This window comes from Salvelinus fontinalis, unplaced genomic scaffold (genome assembly GCF_029448725.1).
Source record: "Salvelinus fontinalis isolate EN_2023a unplaced genomic scaffold, ASM2944872v1 scaffold_0074, whole genome shotgun sequence".
NCBI lineage: Eukaryota > Metazoa > Chordata > Actinopteri > Salmoniformes > Salmonidae > Salvelinus > Salvelinus fontinalis.
In genome coordinates this window covers 477300-503249 of record NW_026600283.1, presented here as the reverse complement: position 1 = coordinate 503249, position 25950 = coordinate 477300, and the positions used below count along the sequence as shown (strand labels likewise).

The window sequence follows — 25950 nt, the reverse complement described above, 5'->3', positions numbered from 1 at the left end:
TGTCTCTCTCTCTTTCTCTCTCTCTCTGTCTCTGTCTTTCTCTGCGTCTGTCTGTCTGTCTGTCTGTCTGTCTGTCTGTCTGTCTGTCTGTCTGTCTGCCTCTCTCTCTCAATCTCACACACACACACACACACACACACACACACACACACACACACACACACACACACACACACACACACACACACACACACACACACACACACACACACACACACACACACACACACACACACACACACACACTAATATAGTTCCCCTTCTCCTGATCAGATATCTGCGTAAGCCCTGAGTCGTCAGGCGGATTTGAGAAGGAGCTGATCAGAGAGCAGCTGGGTGGTTTCATTGGTCGATTCTCTATGGGACGGCTACGCAGGTTCCTGTCTGGGATTGTGTACGGGAACCCCTTCAGAGCAGGTGGGAACCTTCTTTCATCTCTTAACCTTTTACTGCAGTGGGCTGAATCAGGGTCACATAGTGATTCTTGGTAGTCTTAAACAAATCTACTTTGAAACAAGCGTATACACCTCACACACATGATTATGGGCTTAAAAAAAGAAGACACCTGTACTATGTCAGATATAGAGTTGAAATGCATCCCAATATCACACTTTAAATACATCATAGAAGACTGAAATATAACAAAACTGTTTGACATATACGAAACACAGGATTTTCTGTGTTTAAAAAACAAACATGTTTATTAATTATGAAATTATGAAAAATAGGAATGAGGCCACTAGGTCATTTGACTGCAGGAAAGGGCTACACACCGCCCCCCCCCCCCCCCCCCCGCCGCATAAAACGACATACCCAGATCTAACTGTTTGTAGCTCAGGACCTGAAGCAAGGATATGCATATTCTTGATACCATTTGAAAGGAAACACTTTGAAATTTGTGGAAATGTGAAATTAATGTAGGAGAATATAACACATTAGATCTGGTAAAAGATACTTTTTTGTACCATCATCTTTGAAATGCAAGGGAAAGGCCATAATGTATTATTTCAGCCCAGGCAATATTTAGATTTTGGCCACTAGATGGCAGCAGTGTATGTGCAAAGTTCAAATCAAATCAAATGTTATTGGTCACATACACATGGTTAGCAGATGTTAATGCGAGTGTAGCGAAATGCTTCTGCTTCTAGTCCCGACCATGCAGTAATATCTAACAAGTAATGTAACAATTTCACAATAACTACCTTATACACACAAATGTAAAGGAATAAATAAGAATATGTACATATAAATATATGGATGAGCGATGGCCGAACGGCATAGGCAAGATGCAGAAGATGGTATAGAATACAGTATATACATATGAGATGAGTAATGTAGGGTATGTAAACATTATATAAAGTGGCACAGGTCCCAGAGTGATCTAATCTTATCAGTATAATGCTGTTTAAAGAACAGTTATGAGCCTCATATTGTTGAGAAGAATATACACACAGGGATCCTAATAAAATACCAATAAAGAGTATAAACATATATAAACACAAACCAGTGGAGGCTGGTGGGAGGAGCTATAGGAGGAACGGGTCATTGTAATGGAATAAATGGTACGGAGTCACACGTGGTTTCCATATGTTTGATGTGTTTGATACGTTCCATTAATTCCATTCCAGCCATTACAATGAGGCCGTCCTCCTGCAGCTCCTCCCACCAGCCTCCACTGACACAAATGCTAGTTAAAGCACAGGGTAATGTAAAGATAATGAGTGAAAACAAAATAATCCCTGCACATTTTCCGATGTTCCAGTGACACTCTAATCCTCATCCTTCCTTTTCCCTACTCAAGACGACAGGACGTTTGAGGAGCTCACGCACACCCACTCAGACACCTATATGGACGACGTAGTGACAGACTACTACGAAAAAGCAGCCAGCATGACGGACGTCTCCACCGCCTACCTGAGAGGGGACTCCCACTCCCGTGTCAACCTCCTCAACCACAACATCCCCAAGGGCCCCTGTGCCCTGTGTGGCCGGGGCCAGACACCGAGGGAGACGGTCTACGGCTGTCTGGAGTGCTCCTCCGGTGGGCACAAGTACGTCAGGCTACACGTGGTGCCCTGCTTCGACCTGTGGCACAAGACGCTCAGCTGAAGAGATGGACTCAGGAAGAGAGAGGGAGAGAGAGAGGTCTGAGTTCATCCCTGATTAGGCATACAGTGCCCAACTAATAGCTCTGTGCCATACTGACAGTCAGAAAACTGGGGCTGGCCAATGTCTGTAGTACTGTATCTTATTTGGAGCTGCCCTCCCCTCCCCCTCGATGGATCCTCCCAAGTGACTCCCTCCGTGACTCCCTCCGTCTACATTAGTCTCCTTTTCTCTATTCCATCTGTATTCCAACTATTTCATCTAAAACTTGACCTGTGTTCAGTGTTATTGTTCTGTGTGAAGCAGCTGCCAGAGTCACACAAGCACAACAGGAGTATGTGAATTATTCAGACGACGTATTAAAAATGGACAAGAGGATGGTGTGAAGGAAAAAGGCCATGAAGTTTCTGAGGCACGGTGCAGAAGGCAAAACAGCCTCCTTGGTTTTGGCCTCATTCTGCTGGTTTCAACGTGTGTCGTCAGGTCTTTTGGGTCATCACCTGACGTTCAGTGTTTGTAGTGGGATGTTCTGACCTCATCAGGTCAGTGGGACATTGTAATGGTGAAAAGATAGTGAAGAGGCTGAAAAACTACATTCATACTGCCATGGTTACATGACATGGATTCTCCTTGTTGTTATGTTTTAGTGACATTTTGTTTTATATGGCTGGATTATTTATTTTTAAATAAAGATTGAGGCTTTCTCTGTAGCATAGACTGTATTTCTGTAGACTCCTCACGTGTACAGTACATGGATCTTTCTGCTTGGACGCTGGAGGGCTCTGTAAACATATCCAACAACTGTGGTTCCTGACAAAAACCACAAGGTGTCGATAAAGACCAACTCTTAGTTTTTTCTCCAGCTACCACCAGCATATTATTGAACTTGCTTTATCAAGTTGATTTATCCAGGTAAAAATTGGAGATGCCACAGCAGAGAAGTGCTGGAGCTCAGTGGGATTATAGTATAGGTTTCACTGTCTTACTGGTACACATAGAACAGGCCACACCCCTTCTCCCTTCCTCCATTCTCAATTGGTCATGAATAAGTCCAGGGTGGTAATTGGTCATAAATAAGTCCAGGGTGGTAATTGGTCATGAATAAGTCCAGGGTGGTAATTGGTCATGAATAAGTCCAGGGTGATAATTGGTCATGAATAAGTCCAGGGTGGTAATTGGTCATGAATAAGTCCAGGGTGGTAATTGATGAATGAATAAGTCCAGGGTGGTAATTGGTCATGAATAAGTCCAGGGTGGTAATTGATGAATGAGTCCAGGGTGGTAATTGGTCATGAATAAGTCTAGGGTGATAATTGGTCATGAATAAGTCTAGGGTGGTAATTGGTCATGAATAAGTCCAGGGTGGTAATTGATGAATGAGTCCAGGGTGGTAATTGGTCATGAATAAGTCCAGGGTGATAATTGGTCATGAATAAGTCCAGGGTGGTAATTGATGAATGAGTCCAGGGTGGTAATTGGTCATGAATAAGTCCAGGGTGATAATTGGTCATGAATAAGTCCAGGGTGGTAATTGATGAATGAGTCCAGGGTATTATAAGTCATAAATAAGTCCAGGGTGGTAATTGATGAATGAGTCCAGCGTGGTAATTGGTCATGAATAAGTCCAGGGTGATGATTGGTCATGAATGGGTCCAGGTAGACGATTGGACATGAATGAGTCCAGGGTGATAATTGATGAATGAGTCCAGGGTGATAATTGGTCATGAATGAGTCCAGGGTGATAATTGGTCATGAATGAGTCCAGGGTGGTAATTGATGAAAGAGTCCAGGGTGATAATTGGTCATGAATGAGTCCAGGGTGGTAATTGGTCATGAATGAGTCCAGGGCGACGATTGGATATGAATGAGTCCAGGGTGATAATTGGTCATGAATGAGTCCAGGGTGGTAATTGATGAATGAGTCCAGGATGATAATTGGTCACGAATGAGTCCAGGGTGGTAATGTTTCATGAATAAGTCTAGGGTGGTAATTGGTCATGAATGAGTCCAGGGTGGTAATGTGTCATGAATAAGTCCAGGGTGGTAATGGGTCATGAATAAGTCTAGGGTGGTAATGGGTCATGAATGAGTCCATGGTATTATAGGTCATGAATGAATCCAGGGTGATTATTTGTAATTGATGAGTCCAGGCCAGGGTGATAATTGGTCATGAATAAGTCCAGGGTGATAATTGGTCATGAATGAATCCAGGGTGATAATTGGTCATGAATGAATCCAGGGTGATTATTGATGAATGAGTCCAGGGTGAAAGTTGGTGATGAATGAGGGAGATAAACAGGACTATCTTTAGGATCACATCTGATTACCTGTCACTGTGAAAAACTAGAATCCTTAATGATTCAGTCATCATGTGTTAAATGAGTGATAGAATGAATCCCACTGGGAAAGACATGACAGCATGGGGATGAGGAGAAGGATAGAGGTCTGGAGAAATGGACAGATGGGACGTGACGGAGACCTGGACTGGGATGATGTACTGTGAAGTCATGTGAGTTCTATAATTATATCTCCCTCCACTTTAAACTAATCGAATACTTCTGAGAGGGACGGACGGATGGGGAAGAGTCACATGGATCTGCTTAGACAGGACACATTCTTGCAGGCAACACACACACACACACACACACACCGAGTATAGCACGAAATAAAGAGATTGTGTGTGTAGACTAGAGAGACAACATAGAATGAATAGGGAGATGGAGATGGAGAGAGAGAGGGAGAAAGAAAAGGAGAGGGAGAGGGAGAAAGAGAAAGAGAGGGAGAGGGAGAGGGAGAAGGAGGAGAGGGAGAAGGAGAGGGAGAGGGAGAGGGAGAGGGAGAGGGAGAGGGAGAGGGAGAGGGAGAAGGAGAGGGAGAGTGGGGGTCCAACATCAGTGTTAATGGAAGTGTACAGCTTTCTTATGTGTGATGAATCTGGAACACTCATCAGTGTTAATGGCAGCTGACGGCTATCTGATGTGTGATGAATCTGGAACACACATTGATTAGAAGGAAATGGGATCTTTGGCACCGGAGGCAACACTAACAGGGGAGTGACAGAGACCACACTGACAGGAGAGTGACAGAGACCACACTGACAGGGGAGTGACAGAGACCACACTAACAGGGGAGAGACAGAGACCACACTGACAGGGGAGTGACAGAGACCACACTAACAGGGGAGTGACAGAGACCACACTAACAGGGGAGTGACAGAGACCACACTAACAGGGGAGTGACAGAGACCACACTAACAGGGGAGTGACAGAGACCACACTAACAGGGGAGTGACAGAGACCACACTAACAGGGGAGTGACAGAGACCACACTAACAGGGGAGTGACAGAGACCACACTAACAGGGGAGTGACAGAGACCACACTAACAGGGGAGTGACAGAGACCACACTGACAGGGGAGTGACAGAGACCACACTGACAGGGGAGTGACAGAGACCACACTGACAGGGGAGTGACAGAGACCACACTAACAGGGGAGTGACAGAGACCACACTGACAGGGGAGTGACAGAGATCACACTAACAGGGGAGTGACAGAGACCACACTAACAGGGGAGTGACAGAGACCACACTAACAGGGGAGTGACAGAGACCACACTAACAGGGGAGTGACAGAGACCACACTAACAGGGGAGTGACAGAGACCACACTAACAGGGGAGTGACAGAGACCACACTAACATGAGAGTGACAGAGACCACACTAACAGGGGAGTGACAGAGACCACACTAACAGGGGAGTGACAGAGACCACACTAACAGGGGAGTGACAGAGACCACACTAACAGGGGAGTGACAGAGACCACACTAACAGGGGAGAGACAGAGACCACACTAACAGGGGAGTGACAGAGACCACACTGACAGGGGAGTGACAGAGATCACACTGACAGGGGAGTGACAGAGATCACACTAACAGGGGAGTGACAGAGACCACACTGACAGGGGAGTGACAGAGACCACACTGACAGGGGAGTGACAGAGACCACACTAACAGGGGAGTGACAGAGACCACACTAACAGGGGAGTGACAGAGACCACACTGACAGGGGAGTGACAGCTAGCGAGAAAGAGAGAGAGAGAGCGTACACCTTCACTATGGTGAATCACTTAAACAATACAGAAATACACTACGGAAAAAGAAGGAACAGCACGTCAGAAATCAGCTCAATGTAATTGAAGAATCCATTGACTCTAACCACTTCTGGGAAAATTGGAAAACACTTAACAAACAACAATATGAAGAATTATCTATCCAAAATGGAGATGTATGGGTAAACCACTTCTCCAATCTTTTTGGCTCTGTAACAAAGAACAAACAGCAAAAACATATACATGCCCAAATACAAATCTTAGAATCAACTACTAAAGACTACCAGAACCAACTGGATTATCCAATTACCTCGAATGAACTACAGCACAAAATATAAACCCTCCAACCCAAAAAGACCTGTGGTGTTGATGGTATCCTCAATAAAATGATCAAATATACAGACAAAAAAATCCAATTGGCTAAAGTTAAACTCTTTAACATCATCCTCAGCTCTGGCATCTTCCCCAATATTTGGAATCAAGGACTGATCACTCCAATCCACAAAAGTGGAGACAAATTTGACCCCAATAACTACCGTAACTACCTTGGGAAAATCCTCTGCATTATCATTAACAGCAGACTTGTACATTTTCTCTGTGAAAACAATGTACTGAGCAAATGTCAAATTGGCTTTTTACCAAATTATTGATTGTACGACAGATCACGTATTCACCCTGCACACCCTAACTGACAAACAAACAAACCAAAACAAAGGCAAAGACTTCTCATGCTTTGTTGATTTAAAAATAGCCTTTGACTCAATTTGGCATGAGGGTCTGCTATACAAATTGATGGAAAGTGGTGTTGGGGGAAAAACATACGACTTTATAAAATCCATGTACACAAACAACACGTGTGCGGTTAAATTTGGCAAAAAACACACACATTTCTTCCCACAGGGCCGTGGGGTGAGACAGGGATGCAGCTTAAGCCCCATCCTCTTCAACATATATCAACGAATTGGTGAGGGCACTAGAACAGTCTGCAGCACCCGGCCTCACCCTACTAGAATCTGAAGTCAAATGTCTACTGTTTGCTGATGATCTGGTGCTTCTGTCACCAACCAAGGAGGGCCTACAGCAGCACTTAGATCTGCCAGACCTGGTTCTGCCAGACCTGGGCCCTGACAGTAAATCTCAGTGAGACCAAAATAATGGTGTTCCAAAAAAAAGTCCAGTTACCAGGACCACAAAGCTGTGAACGATCTGAGAGACAAGGCAAGAAGGGCCTTCTATGCCATCAAAAGGAACATAAAATTTGACATAGCAATTAGGATTTGGCTAAAAATGCTTGAATCAGTTATAGAACCCATTGCTCTTTATGGTTGTGAGGTCTGGTGTCCGCTCACCAACCAAAAATTCACAAAATGGGACAAACACCAAATTGAGACTGCATGCAGAATTCTGCAAAAATATCCTCAGTGTACAACGAAAACACCATATTATGCATGCAGAGCAGAATTAGGCCGATACCCGCTAATTATCAAAATCCAGGAAAGAGCCGTTCAATTCTACAACCACCTAAAAGGAAGCGATTCCCAAACCTTCCATAACAAAGCCATCACCTACAGAGAGATGAACCTGGAGAAGAGTCCCCTAAGCAAGCTGTTCACAAACACAAACAGACCCCACAGAGCCCCAGGACAGCACCACAATTAGACCCAACCAAATCATGAGAAAACAAAAATATAATTACTTGACAGATTGTAAAGAATTAACAAAAAAAACAGAGCAAACTAGAATGCTATTTGGCCCTAAACAGAGAGTACACAGTGGCAGAATACCTGACCACTGTGACTGACTCAAACTTAAGGAAAGCTTTGACTATGTACAGACCCAGTGAGCATAGCCTTGCTATTGAGAAAGGCCGCCGTAGGCAGACCTGGCTCTCAAGAGAAGACAGGATATGTGCACACTGCCCACAAAATGAGGTGGAAAATGAGCTGCTCTTCCTGCCCATGTATGACCATATTAGAGACACATATTTCCCTCAGATTACACAGATCCACAAGAATTCAAAAACAAACCCGATTTTGATAAACTCCCATATCTACTGGGTGAAATACCACAGTGTGCATCACAGCAGCAAGATTTGTGACCTGTTGCCACAAGAAAAGGGCAACCAGTGAAGAACAAACACCATTGTCAATACAACCCCTATTTATGTTTATTTATTTTCCCTTTTGTACTTTAACCATTTGCACATCGTTACAACACTGTATATAAACATAATATGACATTTGTAATGTCTTTATTCTTTTGGAACTTCTGTGAGTGTAATGTTTACTGTTCATTTTTATTGTTTATTTCACTTTGTATATTATCTACTTCACTTTCTTTGGCAATGTTAACATATGTTTCCCATGCCAATAAAGCGCCTTGAATTGAGAGAGAGAGAGAGAGAGCGAGAGAGAGAGAGAGAGAGAGAGAGAGAGAGAGAGAGAGAGAGAGAGAGAGAGAGGGAAAGAGAGAGAAGAAGGAAAGAGAGAGGGAGGGAGATGGGAGAGAGAGAGATACATTGGCTGAGAGAAATATAGAGAAGAAGAGAGGGAGGGAGGGAGGGAGGGAGGGAGGGAGGGAGGGAGGGAGGGAGGGAGGGAGGGAGATGGGAGAGAGAGAGATACAGTGAGGAGAGAGATAGAGAGAAGAAGCGAGAGAGGGGGAGGGAGGGAGGAAGGGAGGGAGAGAGATGGGAGAGAGAGAGATACAGTGAGGAGAGAGATAAAGAGAAGAAGAGAGAGGGGGAGGAGAAGGGGAGAGACGGGGAGAGAGGGAGAGAGAGAGATGGGAGAGAGAGATACAGTGAGGAGAGAGATAGAGAGAAGAAGAGAGAGAGGGGGAGGGTAAGGGGGAAATAGATATAGAGGGGAACTTTATACACTTGATGTGAGTGATTTACATGTGATAGCATGATATCTCCTCTTCCTGTTTGGCTCTTTGTGTGTCTGGAGAAAACCACGCAATACGATTTGTCATCAGTACACAGGAGTGTGTGTGTGTGTGTGTGTGTGTGTGTGTGTGTGTGTGTGTGTGTGTGTGTGTGTGTGTGTGTGTGTGTGTGTGTGTGTGTGTGTGTGTGTGTGTGTGTGTGTGTGTGTGTGTGTGTGTGTGTGTGTGTGTGTGTGTGTGTGTGTGTGTGTGTGTGTGTGTGTGTGTGACTTTCTCTATACCACGGATGGCTAATTGGGGTTATCTGTGGGCTCCAGTGTTACCAATTCGTTCCAGACGGTGAACTCACACAAACAGGGGATTGTGCTTCATACAAGCACACACACACACAGAAACCACAGTGAGAAGTGAAGTGGAGACCTGAGGAGAAGAGAGAAAAAGATCCACTGTTATCTGATTTAACACAGCTGCAAAAAAAGATCCATCTGTATGTGTGTGTGTGTGTGTGTGTGTGTGTGTGTGTGTATGATGTAAGTGTTAATATCCCTGATTGTGACGCGCTGGAGCCAGCTGCGTTTGATATGATCCGGAAGTTTAAAACCACGTCTGAGTGACTCTTTGTTTTATTTCTGTCATCCAGCTGCCCAGAGGAAACATGTTTCACGAGATTCAGTGGCTTAATTGAATTTCGACAACCGGTTTTGGTGGGAGCTAAGTCAATTGAACAATTGTGCTACTACACAGACCCCCCACACGCGTCACGTGTGCCATAACGCACATTTCGGTACCACATGCACACACACACACATACGCACACACACACATACACATTCACACCCATCTCGTAAACCAATCGCAGTTCTAGGATATCCTTGGCACCTCCTCCCCTGCTAGGCAACTAATCGCGCAGACATCACAGGCATTAGCCTGTCACATCTCCACTGAGTGACAGTGACACCAATAGGAAACCATCTGAAGAGTTACAACCTACTGCCAAACAGTCCTGAGTACTGGCTCAACCACACGATTACAAGACTTTCATTTCAGGATTCTCTCTCTCTCTCTCTCTCTCTCTCTCTCTCTCTCTCTCTCTCTCTCTCTCTCTCACACTCACTCACTCACTCACTCACTCACAGACACACACACACTCACTCACACACAGCGCATGGGACCATTTCAAACCACCAGCAGCAACTCAGACCTGTATAGCCTCCGTTGGGACGCCGCACCGCAGACTCCCTCGGTGTGGGAAAATGTGTGTTCTCCCTCGGCTGACCTCCATCCCAGACCAAAAGCCACCGGAGAGAGTGTGCAACTCCTGCCCATGAGATGCATCTCCGAGCAGGGCGTCACGAGCGCAGACGCCCACCGTCGTGGATATGGACAAGGTTTGACCGGGTTTGGCTCGCTGCCATGGCGGTTGTGATGTGGATACCGATGAGACCGCTCCAAGCTTTTCCCACCGCTTCCCTCAGCCACTGTCAGACACCTACCGGCTGGAACTGCTCTGGTAAACTACAACAACAACACGTGTTGACTTGCAGGAAGTATAGATACATGAAGGTGAAATGTTAATGAGAGTTGTGTCTGACTGGGGAGTGGGAGGGATCAGTCTGACTGAGGAGTGGGAGGGATCTGTCTGACTGAGGAGTGGGAGGGATCTGTCTGACTGAGGAGTGGGAGGGATCTGTCTGATTGAGGAGTGGGTGGGTGGGTATGATCTGTCTGACTGAGGAGTGGGAGGGATCTGTCTGACTGAGGAGTGGGAGGGATCTGTCTGACTGAGGAGTGGGAGGGATCTGTCTGACTGAGGAGTGGGAGGGATATGTCTGACTGAGGAGTGGGAAGGATCTGTCTGACTGAGTAGTGGGAGGGATCTGTCTGATTGAGGAGTGGGTGGGTGGGATCTGTCTGACTGAGGAGTGGGAGGGATCTGTCTGACTGAGGAGTGGGAGGGATCTGTCTGATTGAGGAGTGGGTGGGTGGGATCTGTCTGACTGAGGAGTGGGAGGGATCTGTCTGACTGAGGAGTGGGAGGGATCTGTCTGACTGAGGAGTGGGAGGGATCTGTCTGACTGAGGAGTGGGAGGGATCTGTCTGACTGAGGAGTGGGTGGGTGGGATCTGTCTGACTGAGGAGTGGGAGGGATCTGTCTGATTGAGGAGTGGGTGGGTGGGATCTGTCTGACTGAGGAGTGGGAGGGATCTGTCTGACTGAGGAGTGGGAGGGATCTGTCTGATTGAGGAGTGGGTGGGTGGGATCTGTCTGACTGAGGAGTGGGAGGGATCTGTCTGACTGAGGAGTGGGAGGGATCTGTCTGATTGAGGAGTGGGTGGGTGGGATCTGTCTGACTGAGGAGTGGGAGGGATCTGTCTGACTGAGGAGTGGGAGGGATCTGTCTGACTGAGGAGTGGGAGGGATCTGTCTGATTGAGGAGTGGGTGGGTGGGATCTGTCTGACTGAGGAGTGGGTGGGATCTGTCTGACTGAGGAGTGGGAGGGATCTGTCTGATTGAGGAGTGGGTGGGTGGGATCTGTCTGACTGAGGAGTGGGAGGGATCTGTCTGACTGAGGAGTGGGAGGGATCTGTCTGACTGAGGAGTGGGAGGGATCTGTCTGATTGAGGAGTGGGTGGGTGGGTATGATCTGTCTGACTGAGGAGTGGGAGGGATCTGTCTGACTGAGGAGTGGGAGGGATCTGTCTGACTGAGGAGTGGGAGGGATCTGTCTGACTGAGGAGTGGGAGGGATATGTCTGACTGAGGAGTGGGAAGGATCTGTCTGACTGAGTAGTGGGAGGGATCTGTCTGATTGAGGAGTGGGTGGGTGGGATCTGTCTGACTGAGGAGTGGGAGGGATCTGTCTGACTGAGGAGTGGGAGGGATCTGTCTGATTGAGGAGTGGGTGGGTGGGATCTGTCTGACTGAGGAGTGGGAGGGATCTGTCTGACTGAGGAGTGGGAGGGATCTGTCTGACTGAGGAGTGGGAGGGATCTGTCTGACTGAGGAGTGGGAGGGATCTGTCTGACTGAGGAGTGGGTGGGTGGGATCTGTCTGACTGAGGAGTGGGAGGGATCTGTCTGATTGAGGAGTGGGTGGGTGGGATCTGTCTGACTGAGGAGTGGGAGGGATCTGTCTGACTGAGGAGTGGGAGGGATCTGTCTGATTGAGGAGTGGGTGGGTGGGATCTGTCTGACTGAGGAGTGGGAGGGATCTGTCTGACTGAGGAGTGGGAGGGATCTGTCTGATTGAGGAGTGGGTGGGTGGGATCTGTCTGACTGAGGAGTGGGAGGGATCTGTCTGACTGAGGAGTGGGAGGGATCTGTCTGACTGAGGAGTGGGAGGGATCTGTCTGATTGAGGAGTGGGTGGGTGGGATCTGTCTGACTGAGGAGTGGGTGGGATCTGTCTGACTGAGGAGTGGGAGGGATCTGTCTGATTGAGGAGTGGGTGGGTGGGATCTGTCTGACTGAGGAGTGGGAGGGATCTGTCTGACTGAGGAGTGGGAGGGATCTGTCTGATTGAGGAGTGGGTGGGTGGGATCTGTCTGACTGAGGAGTGGGTGGGATCTGTCTGACTGAGGAGTGGGAGGGATCTGTCTGATTGAGGAGTGGGTGGGTGGGATCTGTCTGACTGAGGAGTGGGAGGGATCTGTCTGACTGAGGAGTGGGAGGGATCTGTCTGATTGAGGAGTGGGAGGGATCTGTCTGATTGAGGAGTGGGAGGGATCTGTCTGATTGAGGAGTGGGAGGGATCTGTCTGACTGAGGAGTGGGAGGGATCTGTCTGATTGAGGAGTGGGTGGGTGGGATCTGTTTGACTGAGGAGTGAGAGGGATCTGTCTGACTGAGGAGTGGGTGGGATCTGTCTGATTGAGGAGTGGGTGGGATCTGTCTGACTGAGGAGTGGGTGGGTGGGATCTGTCTGACTGAGGAGTGGGTGGGATCTGTCTGACTGAGGAGTGGGTGGGATCTGTCTGATTGAGGAGTGGGTGGGTGGGATCTGTCTGACTGAGGAGTGGGAGGGATCTGTCTGATTGAGGAGTGGGTGGGTGGGATCTGTCTGACTGAGGAGTGGGAGGGATCTGTCTGACTGAGGAGTGGGAGGGATCTGTCTGACTGAGGAGTGGGAGGGATCTGTCTGATTGAGGAGTGGGAGGGATCTGTCTGATTGAGGAGTGGGAGGGATCTGTCTGATTGAGGAGTGGGAGGGATCTGTCTGACTGAGGAGTGGGAGGGATCTGTCTGATTGAGGAGTGGGTGGGTGGGATCTGTCTGACTGAGGAGTGGGAGGGATCTGTCTGACTGAGGAGTGGGAGGGATCTGTCTGATTGAGGAGTGGGTGGGTGGGATCTGTTTGACTGAGGAGTGAGAGGGATCTGTCTGACTGAGGAGTGGGTGGGATCTGTCTGACTGAGGAGTGGGTGGGATCTGTCTGACTGAGGAGTGGGTGGGTGGGATCTGTCTGACTGAGGAGTGGGTGGGATCTGTCTGACTGAGGAGTGGGTGGGATCTGTCTGACTGAGGAGTGGGTGGGTGGGATCTGTCTGACTGAGAAGTGGGTGGGTGGGATCTGTCTGACTGAGGAGTGGGTGGGATCTGTCTGACTGAGGAGTGGGTGGGTGAGATCTGTCTGACTGGGGAGTGGGTGGGTGGGATCTGTCTAACTGAGGAGTGGGTGGGATCTGTTTGACTGAGGAGTGGGTGGGTGAGATCTGTCTGACTGAGGAGTGGGTGGGTGAGATCTGTCTGACTGAGGAGTGGGAGGGATCTGTCTGATTGAGGAGTGGGTGGGTGGGATCTGTCTGACTGAGGAGTGGGTGGGATCTGTCTGACTGAGGAGTGGGAGGGATCTGTCTGATTGAGGAGTGGGTGGGTGGGATCTGTCTGACTGAGGAGTGGGAGGGATCTGTCTGACTGAGGAGTGGGAGGGATCTGTCTGATTGAGGAGTGGGAGGGATCTGTCTGATTGAGGAGTGGGAGGGATCTGTCTGATTGAGGAGTGGGAGGGATCTGTCTGACTGAGGAGTGGGAGGGATCTGTCTGATTGAGGAGTGGGTGGGTGGGATCTGTTTGACTGAGGAGTGAGAGGGATCTGTCTGACTGAGGAGTGGGTGGGATCTGTCTGATTGAGGAGTGGGTGGGATCTGTCTGACTGAGGAGTGGGTGGGTGGGATCTGTCTGACTGAGGAGTGGGTGGGATCTGTCTGACTGAGGAGTGGGTGGGATCTGTCTGATTGAGGAGTGGGTGGGTGGGATCTGTCTGACTGAGGAGTGGGAGGGATCTGTCTGATTGAGGAGTGGGTGGGTGGGATCTGTCTGACTGAGGAGTGGGAGGGATCTGTCTGACTGAGGAGTGGGAGGGATCTGTCTGACTGAGGAGTGGGAGGGATCTGTCTGATTGAGGAGTGGGAGGGATCTGTCTGATTGAGGAGTGGGAGGGATCTGTCTGATTGAGGAGTGGGAGGGATCTGTCTGACTGAGGAGTGGGAGGGATCTGTCTGATTGAGGAGTGGGTGGGTGGGATCTGTCTGACTGAGGAGTGGGAGGGATCTGTCTGACTGAGGAGTGGGAGGGATCTGTCTGATTGAGGAGTGGGTGGGTGGGATCTGTTTGACTGAGGAGTGAGAGGGATCTGTCTGACTGAGGAGTGGGTGGGATCTGTCTGACTGAGGAGTGGGTGGGATCTGTCTGACTGAGGAGTGGGTGGGTGGGATCTGTCTGACTGAGGAGTGGGTGGGATCTGTCTGACTGAGGAGTGGGTGGGATCTGTCTGACTGAGGAGTGGGTGGGTGGGATCTGTCTGACTGAGAAGTGGGTGGGTGGGATCTGTCTGACTGAGGAGTGGGTGGGATCTGTCTGACTGAGGAGTGGGTGGGTGAGATCTGTCTGACTGGGGAGTGGGTGGGTGGGATCTGTCTAACTGAGGAGTGGGTGGGATCTGTCTGACTGAGGAGTGGGTGGGTGAGATCTGTCTGACTGAGGAGTGGGTGGGTGAGATCTGTCTGACTGAGGAGTGGGTGGGTGGGATCTGTCTGATTGAGGAGTGGGTGGGTGGGATCTGTCTGACTGAGGAGTGGGTGGGATCTGTCTGACTGAGGAGTGGGAGGGATCTGTCTGACTGAGGAGTGGGTGGGTGTGCATGTAATCAGGTTGTACCATGTATTATCAGTGGTAGGCAATGGGACTGATTCTCCTATCTGGATCCCTCTATAGGACACAATTACGTACAACCCCATTGCAACCCCATCTTGTAACAAGTAGGCTAACAGACACACACACTAATCCACATGTTGAGCTCTCTGTTGAATAAATATTGTTTATAAATCTGGAGCTTCCTAAAGGTTGAATAGATATAACCGATTAGGAGATAGACTGAAGAAACCTCTCCTCTACTGAGGAGTTGGACTGAAGAAACCTCTCCTCTACTGAGGAGATGGACTGAAGAAACCTCTCCTCTACTGAGGAGATGGACTGAAGAAACCTCTCCTCTACTGAGGAGATGGACTGAAGAAACCTCTCCTCTACTGAGGAGATGGACTGAAGAAACCTCTCTTCAGCTGGACTCAAGCTCAGGACGACAGGATGGAAATAAGCACCAACACAGCTTGAACCAGGTGCGGACCCTACATCAGATTGACAGCTAGGATGGGCTGAAGGACTAAGTAAAAGTTGTTGAATGTCAACAGTTGCAGATGACTTCAAATAAACCAGTCTTGTTGCCTTGTCCTCTTCCTCCCCCTCTTCCAGCCCTGTGTGTCCTTCCCAAAATGTGGTCGTTCCTACTCTCCTCTGTTCCTCTCCTCCTCCTCGCTCCCCCGTTCCTTGGAGGAGGGAGCCAGAACTAACGGGAAGTAAAAATACCCCAGTAATGGTGCTGCTATTCTGGCCCCACCATCTGTTTTACAGAGGACACACCGTAGGCGAGACACACACGGGCAGCAGTTACCACAGCCCTGGGCTCCAGTGGAGCGTGAACAAGGCACAAACAAGGCCACTGGAAGACATGTTGGATCTATGGTGGGTCCTCAGAGAGCCATTGTGGATCTATGGTTGATCCTCTTTCTATCTGTCTCTGTGTAGATTCAGAGGAGAGGGACTCTGTCTTCCAGTGTGACACAGACTCCTGTCAGTATGACGGGGAGTGTCTAAAGATAGCAGAGGCCATGACCTGCATCTGTGACTTTAAGGTAAGCATCTCTCTCTCTCTGTGTGTGTTTCTCTTTCTCTCTGTCTCTTCTTCCCTATTTCCTCTCACTCTCTTTCCTTTGAGGCATCTCTGTCGTCTTGTATTTTTACTCTGAGTGGACAAAGCCTCTCTGTGTTGCAACACCAGTCACATTGCTCCTATTTAACACACACACACCACACACACACACACACACACACACACACACACACACACACACACACACACACACACACACACACACACACACACACACACACACACACACACACACACACACACACACACACACACAGTGTTCATATCAATTTGTACACTACAGTAAAGTAAGCAACATCAGTACATCTCCATGAATGTGTGCCATAAAGAAGCAGATATGAAACACTCTTGTGGTCGCTGAAGATATACATCAATAAAGTTCAGTTTAACATATCAATGAAAGCTCTCTGTCTCTGTCTCTCTCTGTCTCTCTCTGTCTCTCTCTGTCTCTCTCTCTCTCTCTCTCTCTCTGTCTCTGTCTCTGTCTCTGTCTCTGTCTCTGTCTCTCTCTCTCTCTCTCTCTCTCTCTCTCTCTCTCTCTCTGTCTCTGTCTCTGTCTCTCTCTCTCTCTCTCTCTCTCTCTCTCTCTCTCTCTCTCTCTCTCTCTCTCTCTGTCTCTCTCTCTCTCTCTCTCTGTCTCTCTCTCTCTCTCTCTCTCTCTCTGTCTCTCTCTCTCTCTCTCTCTCTCTCTGTCTCTCTCTCTCTTTCTCTCTCTCTGCAGTGTAGTGCAGATTATTCCCCGGTGTGTGGTTCCAACAATCACAGATATCAGAACGAGTGTTTTCTGAGACGGGAAGCCTGTCAGCTTCAGACGGAGATACACACTGCATCTCTGGGCCCTTGTCCTACAGGTACCACTAGTTTGGGGTCTCCTCCACTGGAATGTCTTACTGCGGAATGTGACCTGAATCTGAATATATCATGTTCTCTTGCAGACGCTGGTTCAGGATCAGGTGATGGTGGCGAAAGTGTTTCTGTCCCAGGTCTGAATTATTATCTACACGCATTTACACACGTGACCATACACAGGTTACCACAAACACACACACAACAACAATCTCTCTCTGTTAGAGAGTTCTGGAGAGGCTGGTGTGGGACAGAGGGACTCGTCCTGTGAGATGTGTCAGTTTGGATCGCAGTGTGACGAAGACGCAGAAGATGTATGGTGAGAGAGGGATGAGAGGAGGGAGAGAGGAGATGGAGGGGGAAGAGGGAGAAGAGGGACAGAGGGGGAGAGGAAGGAGGAAAGGAAAAAGTGGGAGGAGGCAGGAAGGGAGAGAGGGAGACAACGGATGGAGAGGAAGGGGGAGGAGAGGAGAGAGATTGGTGTAGAATTTCAGTAATGGACAATGTGGATGTGAGACAGCATTAAATATGTAGGAACTTAGCAATTACCCTGTGTGCATTAATACAGGAAGAACATGAATACACACACACACACACACACACACACACAGTACTGAGTCTCGTCTCTCCCTAGGTGTGTGTGTAACATCGACTGTTCCCACATCAGTTTCAACCCTGTGTGTGCTTCGGACGGCCGGTCCTATGACAACCCCTGTCAGGTAAAGGAGGCCTCGTGTCAGAGACAGGAGAGGATCGAGGTCACACACCTGGGCCACTGCCACGGTACACAAACACACACACACACACATACCTCACACACACGCGCACGCGTGCGCAACACACACACACACACAAGTTCCATTAGAACCACAAAATGTAGAAAAGCAATGTTTTATAAATAAAGACAAGCTACACATGTCATTGTGTGAAATATCAGTTGTGCTCTTTTCTCAGGGGACGGGGGCGTGTACATCCCCTGTCCTTCCCGCTACAGGAACTACTGTCTCCATGGAGACTGTCAATACCCTGACAACCTGGGCCCGCCCTCCTGTAGCTGCCATGCAGGGTTCAGCGGGCCCCAGTGTGAGCAGAAGGACTACAACGTTCTGTTTGTGGTTCCAGGTTCTGGAAAGACCCGCTATGTTCTCATCGCCTCCGTCATCGGAGCGCTGCAGATCACCATTATCACCCTGGTGGTGCTGTGTGTCACAAGGTCAGTACACACACACTTACACACACACACTTACACACACTGTTTAGATTGCTCATCAAAGTTGACCATCCCGCTTTGTGACACAACTCTCTAATTTATTTGGATTCTGCTCTGCCTGTTGTTCTTGTTGTTTTGATTGTGTTTAATGCTGCTGTTGTTGGTGTTGTTGTTTTGACTGTTGTTGTTTGACTGTTTGTGTTGTTGCTGTTGTTGGTGTTGTTGTTTTGACTGTTGGTGTTGTTGCTGTTGTTGTTGTTGTTGTTTTGTCTGTTGTTGGTGTTGTTGTTTTGACTGATGGTGTTGTTTTGACTTTTGTTGGTGTTGTTTTGAATGTTGTTGTTATTGTTGTTTTGACTGTTACTGTTGTTTTGACTGTTGTTATTTCTCTGCCAGGAAGTGCCCTGGGAAGAAGAGGAAGTCTGTCCAGAAGCAGAGTGGGGCTCTGTACGATACAGACAGCACGCTCCGCACTGCTACTCTTCCCATCTGACACACCACATATACAGTTGGAGTCGGAAGTTTACATACACCCTAGTAAAATACATTTTAACTCAGTTTTTCACAATTCCTAAAACTTAATCAGAGTAAAAATTCCCTGTCTTAGGTCAGTTAGGATCACCACTTTATTTTAAGAATATGAAATGTCAGAATAATAGTAGAGAGAATAATTTATTTCAGCTTTTATTTCTTTCATAACAATCCCAGTGGGTCAGAAGTTTACATACACTTAACTAGTATTTGGTAGCATTGCCTTTAAATTGTTTAACTTTGGTCAAATGTTTCGGGTAGCCTTCCACAAGCTTCCCACAATAAGTTGGGTGAATTTTGGCCCATTCCTCCTGACAGAGCTGGTGTAACTGTCAGGTTTGTAGGCCTCCTTGCTCGCACATGCTTTTCAGTTCTGTCCCAACATTTTCTATGGGATTGAGGTCAGGGCTTTGTGACGGCCACTAATACCATGACTTTGTTGTCCTTAAGCCATTTTGCCACAACTTTGGAAGTATGCTTGGGGTCATTGTCCATTTGGAAGACCCATTTGCGACCAAGCTTTAACTTCCTGACTGATGTCTTGAGATGTTGCTTCAATTTCTCTATATCATTTTCCCTCCTCATGATGCCATCACTTTTGTGACGTGCACCAGTTCCTCCTGCAGCAAAGCACCCCCATAACATGATGCTGCCACTCCACTCCTTCATGGTTGGGATGGTGTTCTTCAGCTTGCAAGCCTCCCCTTTTTCCTCCAAACATAACGATGGTCATTATGGCCAAACAGTTCTATTTTTGTTTCATCAGACCAAAGGACATTTGTCCGAAAGTACGATATTTGTCCCCATGTGCAGTTGCAAACCGTAGTCTGGCTTTTTTTATGGTGGTTTTGGAGCAATGGCTTCTTCCTAGCTGAGCGGCCTTTCAGGTAATGCCGATATAGGACTCGTTTTACTGTGGATAAAGATACTTTTGTACCTGTTTCCTCCAGTATCTTCACAAGGTCTTTTGCAGTTGTTCTGAGATTGATTTGCACTTTTCGCACCAAAGTACATTCATCTCTAGGAGACAGAACGCGTCTCCTTCCTGAGCAGTATGACGGCTGCGTGCACCCATGGTGTTTATACTTGCATACTATTGTTTGTACAGATGAACGAGGTACCTTCAGGCGTTTGGAGATTGCTCCCAAGGATGAACCAGACTTGTGGCGGTCTACAATGTATTTTCTGATGTCTTGGCTGATTTCTTTTGATTTCCCCATGATGTCAAGCAAAGTGGCACTGAGTTTGAAGGTAGGCCTTGAAATACATCCACAGGTACACCTCCGATTGACTCAAATTATGTCAATTAGCCTATCAGAAGCTTCTAAAGCCATGACATCATTTTCTGGAATTTTCCATTTTCCGTGATGAAATAAATAAAAGCTGAAATAAATAATTCTCTCTACTACTATTCTGACATTTCACATTCTTAAAATAGAGTGGTGATCCTAACTGACCTAAGACAGAGAATTTTTACTAGGATAAAATGGCAGGAATTGTGAAAAACTGAGTTTAAATGTATTTGGCTAAGGTGTATGTAAACATCCGACTTCAACTGTATATACACACAGACAACACAGACAGCGCGCGCCGCACTGCTACAAGCCTCATCTAACACATATGGCACAGACAGCACACGCTGCTTGCCACACACTTACCACTACCCACAAACCCCCTCTGTTCACTCATCTAATCCGACCCATACTCTTCCAAACCTACTAAGTGTCTCAACTTGCCAAAATGGTCCAGACCTCTTTGCAGACGCAGGACACTAGTTGACTATGAAAGCTGTAGAGGTTTAGGATTGATAATGACCTGAGGACTCACTGAAGACAAACTGTGAGGAGGAAACACGATGGGACTACTTGACTGTTAGTATTGTAATATCTATAGGCTCGGATGGACTTTAACGTGGAACAATGATGATGATGATGATGTTACCCTTTTTCAATCATGTGAATAAATTATTTATACCACCGTTCGTGTGTGTGTCTGTTTTATGTGTGTGTGTGTGTGTGTGTGTGTGTGTGTGTGTGTGTGTGTGTGTGTGTGTGTGTGTGTGTGTGTGTGTGTGTGTGTGTGTGTGTGTGTGTGTGTGTGTGTGTGTGTGTGTGTGTGTGTGTGTGTGTGTGTGTGTGTGTGTGTGTGTGTGTGTGTATATATATATAAGGGGCAGATGGAGAGAGGTGTTGTGTGTCCACTGTCTGACAGTTTTGAGGAGCGGAGCGGTCGATGTCTAGAGTGCTCCTCAGCTATTACCCAGAAATCAATGCTGCCACGCCAGCCGTCAGCACAGATACTGCTAGAACACCAGAGAGCTGTCACACAACATCAGAAGTGTGTGTCTGGTGTGTGTATGTATGTATGTGTGTGTGTATGTGCACTCAACAGCAGACTATCTGACTCCACTGCTCTTTCATCCACTTCAGGAATTGGAGGGAGAGGTTGTGTGAGAGGTTGTGTGTGTGTGTGTGTGTGTCAGGTGTTGGTGTGGTGTGTCTGAGCTGCACTGACTCAATCTGACCAATAGATGGTAGTATTTTCCTCTGGTCTAAACCAATTGGTCTGTTTCTTCAGATTATTTTTAAAACATTTATTTCACCTTTATTTAACCAGGTAGGCAAGTTGAGAACAAGTTCTCATTTACAATTGTGACCTAGCCAAGATAAAGCAAAGCAGTTCGACATATATAACAACACAGAGTTACACATGGAGTAAAACAAACATACAGTCAATAATACAGTAGAAAAATAAGTCTATATACAATGTGAGCAAATGAGGTGAGATAAGGGAGGTAAAGGCAAAAAAAAGGCCATGGTGGCGAAGTAAATACAAAATAGCAAGTAAAACACTGGAATGGTAGATTTGCAGTGGAAGAATGTGCAACGTACAGATAGAAATAATGGGGTGCAAAGGAGCAAAATAAATAAATAAATAAATACAGTAGTGGGAGAGGTAGTTGTTTGGGCTAAATTATAGATGGGCTATGTACAGGTGCAGTAATCTGTGAGCTGCTCTGACAGCTGGTGCTTAAAGCTAGTGAGGGAGATAAGTGCTTCCAGTTTCAGAGATTTTTGTAGTTCATTCCAGTCATTGGCAGCAGAGAACTGGAAGGAGAGGCGGCCAAAGGAAGAATTGGTTTTGGGGGGGACCAGTGAGATATACCTGCTGGAGTGCGTGCTACAGGTGGGTGCTGCTATGGTGACCAGCGAGCTGAGATAAGGGGGGACTTTACCTAGCAGGGTCTTGTAGATGACCTGGAGCCAGTGGGTTTGGCGACGAGTATGAAGCGAGAGCCAGCCAACAAGAGCGTACAGGTCGCAGTGGTGGGTAGTATATGGGGCTTTGGTGTCAAAACGGATGGTCCTGTGATAGACTGCAACCAATTTATTGAGTAGGGTATTGGAGGCTATTTTGTAAATGACATCACCGAAGTCGAGGATCGGTAGGATGGTCAGTTTTACGAGGGTATGTTTGTCAGCATGAGTGAAGGATGCTTTGTTGTGAAATAGGAAGCTAATTCTAGATTTAACTTTGGATTGGAGATGTTTGATGTGAGTCTGGAAGGAGAGTTTACAGTCTAACCAGACACCTAGGTATTTGTAGTTGTCCACATATTCTAAGTCAGAACCGTCCAGAGTGGTGATGTTGGACGGGCGGGCAGGTGCAGGCAGCGATCGGTTGAAGAGCATGCATTTAGTTTAACTTGTATTTAAGAGCAATTGGAGGCCACGGAAGGAGTTGTATGGCATTGAAGCTCGTCTGGAGGGTTGTTAACACAGTGTCCAAAGAAGGGCCAGAAGTATACAGAATGGTGTCGTCTGCGTAGAGGTGGATCAGAGACTCACCAGCAGCAAGAGCGACATCATTGATGTATACAGAGAAGAGAGTCGGTCCAAGAATTGAACCCTGTGGCACCCCATAGAGACTATCAGAGGCCTGGACAACAGGCCCTCCGATTTGACACACTGAACTCGATCAGAGAAGTAGTTGGTGAACCAGGAGAGGCAACCATTTGAGAAACCAAGGCTATCGTGTCTGCCGATGAGGATGTGGTGATTGACAGAGTCGAAAGCCTTGGCCAGATCAATGAACACGGCTGCACAGTATTGTTTCTTATCGATGGCGGTTAAGATATCGTTTAGGACCTTGAGCGTGGCTGAGGTACACCCATGACCAGCTCTGAAACCAGATTGCATAGTGGAGAAGGTATGGTGGGATTCGAAATGGTCTGTAATCTGTTTGTTGACTTCGCTTTCGAATACCTTAGAAAGGCATGGTAGGATAGGATAGATATAGGTCTGTAGCAGTTTGGGTCAAGAGTGTCCCCCCCATTGAAGAGGGGGATGACCGCAGCTGCTTTCCAATCTTTGGGAATCTCAGACGACACGAAAGAGAGGTTGAACAGGCTAGTAATAGGGGTTGCAACAATTTAGGCAGATCATTTTAGAAAGAAAGGGTCCAGATTGTCTAGCCCGGCTGATTTGTAGGGGTCCAGATTTTGCAGCTCTTTCAGAACATCAGCTGACTGGATTTGGGAGAAGGAGAAATGGGGAAGGCTTGGGCGAGTTGCTGTGGGGGGTGACACTTTACAGTGTCCCAGAACTTTTTTGAGTTTGTGTTGCAGGAAGCAAATTTCTGCTTGAAAAAGCTAGCCTTGGCTTTTCTAACTGCGTGTGTATATTGGTTTCTAGCTTCCCTGAAAAGTTGCAAATCACGGGGGCTATTCGATGCTAATGCAGAACGCCATAGGATGTTTTTGTGTTGGTTAAGGGCAGTCAGGTCTGGAGAGAACCAAGTGCTATATCTGTTCCTGGTTCTAAATTTCTTGAATGGGGCATGCTTATTTAAGATGGTGGGAAGGCATTTAAAAAAAATAACCAGGCATCCTCTACTGACAGGATGAGATCAATATCCTTCCAGGATACCCCGGCCAGGTCGATTAGAAGATCAAGATCAAATCAAATTAAATCAGATTGTATTGGTCACATACAAGTGTTTAGCAGATGTTGTTGTGGGTGTAGCGAAATGCTTGTATGAAAAAAAGCAGGATCAAGGAGTTAGCCTGCTAAATTTCCTAAATATATATATATATATACATTACCAGTCAAACGTTTAGACTCACCTACTCATTCCAGGGTTTTTCTTTATTTTTACTATTTTCTACATTGTAGAATAATAGTGAAGAAATCAAAATAATACATGTGGAATCATGTATTGTTTTAAGCAAAGCAAAATATATATTATATTTGAGATTCTTCAAAGTAGCTACCCTTTACATTGATAACAGCTTTGTCCACTCTTGGCATTCTCTAAACCAGCTTCACCTGGAATGCTTTACCAACAGTCTTGAAGGAGTTCCCACATATGCTGAGCACTTGTTGGCTGCTTTTCTATCACTCAGCGTTCCGACTTATCCCAAACCATCTCAATTTGGTTGAGGTCGGGGGATTGTGGAGGTCAGATCATCTGATGCAGCACTCCATCACTCTCTTTCCTGGTCAAACAGCCCTTACACAGCCTGGAGGTTTTGGGTCATTGTCCTGTTGAAAAACAAATGATAGTCTCACTAAGCGCAAACCAGATGGGATGGCGTATCGCTGCAAAATGCTGTGGTAGCCATGCTGGTTAAGTGTGACTTGAATTCTAAATAAATCATCGACAGTGTCACCATCACAGCACCCCCACACCAACAATCCCCAATATATTTGTTTGTAAATATATATATATATATATATATATACATACACACATATAAAATATATGCATATATATATATAGTTTCCTTTATTCTTTTCCACTAACCCTACCACCCTTCCTCTAATTGGAGTAAACTATTGAACAACAACACTTAGGCTTCTAAGTGTGTGTTTGCATGTTCTTCTCTGTGTTCATGTTTGCTGCGTATGTGTGTGGTGTGTGTGTGTGTGTGTGTGTGTGTGTGTGTGTGTGTGTGTGTGTGTGTGTGTGTGTGTGTGTGTGTGTGTGTGTGTGTGTGTGTGTGTGTGTGTGTGTGTGTGTGTGTGTGTGTGTGTGTGTGTGTGTGTGTGTGTGTGTGTGTGTGTGGTGTATGTGTAACCCTATTACAGGGTCCTGTGTAAACTCAGGTGAGGGTGAGAACTGCAGCGATAGTCGTAGGAGGGTCATGTTGGGAATTCCTGGCATTCCTGACACAACACACACACACACACACACACACACACACACACACACACACACACACACACACACACACACACACACACACACACACACACACACACACACACACACACACACAGCTGTGTTCCTGACATTGGAGCAAGCAACTTCCTAGTTCACTCCGCAGCCTGTTTTCTGTAATCCACCCACCCATCCTCTCTCCTCTGCTCCCTCCACCTCACCCCTTACCTTGGTATTCCTACCATTCCTTTCCATACATCCTTCCATACATCCTATATCCTTCTTACTGCCCTCCTTCCTTCACCTCCCCTACCCTCTCCTCTCCTCCTCCTCCCCTCTCCTCTCCTCCTCCCACCTCCCCTCCCCTCCCCTCCCCTCTCCTTCTCCCCCATGCCAGTTATAATGTTGTCCTCTTCTCCCAGCAGCCTCGAGGCTCAGCACAGATGTTCTTGTTTATCTGAACTTTAACTTCCTCCCCTCCTTCCCTGCTTCCCTCCTTCCCTGCTTCCCTCCTCCCCTCCTTCCCTGCTTCCCTCCTCCCCTCCTCCCCTCCTTCCCTCCTTCCCTCCTCTCTTTCTCCCCCTCCCCTCCTCCCCTCATTCCCTCCTTCCCTGCTTCCCTCCTCCCCTCCTTCCCTCCTTCCCTCCTCCCCTCCTTCCCTCCTCCCCTCCTTCCCTCCTCTCTTCCTCCCCTCCTTCCCTGCTTCCCTCCTCCCCTCCTTCCCTCCTCCCATCATTCACTCATTTCCTGCTTCCCTCCTTCCCTGCTTCCCTCCTCTCTTCCTCCCCTCCTTCCCTCCTCCCCTCCTCTCTTCCTCCCCTCCTTCCCTCCTCCCCTCCTCTCTTCCTCCCCTCCTTCCCTCCTCCCCTCCTCTCTTC

General features: G+C 47.4%; 2 protein-coding genes across 2 annotated transcripts in view; both read left to right on the top strand.

The window, feature by feature from the left end:
* The window catches only part of LOC129842908 (pejvakin-like), a 6558-nt gene extending 3788 nt beyond the window's left edge, over nt 1–2770 (top strand). The window contains exons 2-3 of the mRNA XM_055911608.1: nt 274–417; nt 1802–2770. Coding sequence (XP_055767583.1) covers nt 274–417; nt 1802–2109 — 452 coding nt within the window. The 3' untranslated portion in view covers nt 2110–2770. The remainder of the gene's footprint in view (nt 1–273; nt 418–1801) is intronic.
* A 7270-nt stretch (nt 2771–10040) lies between these two features.
* LOC129842910 (tomoregulin-2-like) lies at nt 10041–18911 on the top strand. Its single transcript, XM_055911610.1, has 8 exons — nt 10041–10611; nt 16179–16285; nt 17045–17174; nt 17259–17306; nt 17395–17488; nt 17804–17952; nt 18124–18382; nt 18776–18911. Exons 1-8 carry the CDS (start codon nt 10431–10433, stop codon nt 18870–18872), a joined length of 1065 nt encoding a protein of 354 aa, XP_055767585.1. The 5' UTR covers nt 10041–10430; the 3' UTR covers nt 18873–18911.
* The last annotated feature ends 7039 nt before the right edge of the window (nt 18912–25950 follow it).

Coding starts and splice junctions, on each gene's coding strand:
- LOC129842910 (XM_055911610.1), top strand. CDS start 10,431: ATGCATCTCCGAGCAGGGCGTCACGAGCGCAGACGCCCACCGTCGTGG. Junction 17,175..17,258: donor TCTGGGCCCTTGTCCTACAG/GTACCACTAGTT, acceptor GTTCTCTTGCAG/ACGCTGGTTCAGGATCAGGT. Junction 17,307..17,394: donor CGAAAGTGTTTCTGTCCCAG/GTCTGAATTATT, acceptor TCTCTCTGTTAG/AGAGTTCTGGAGAGGCTGGT.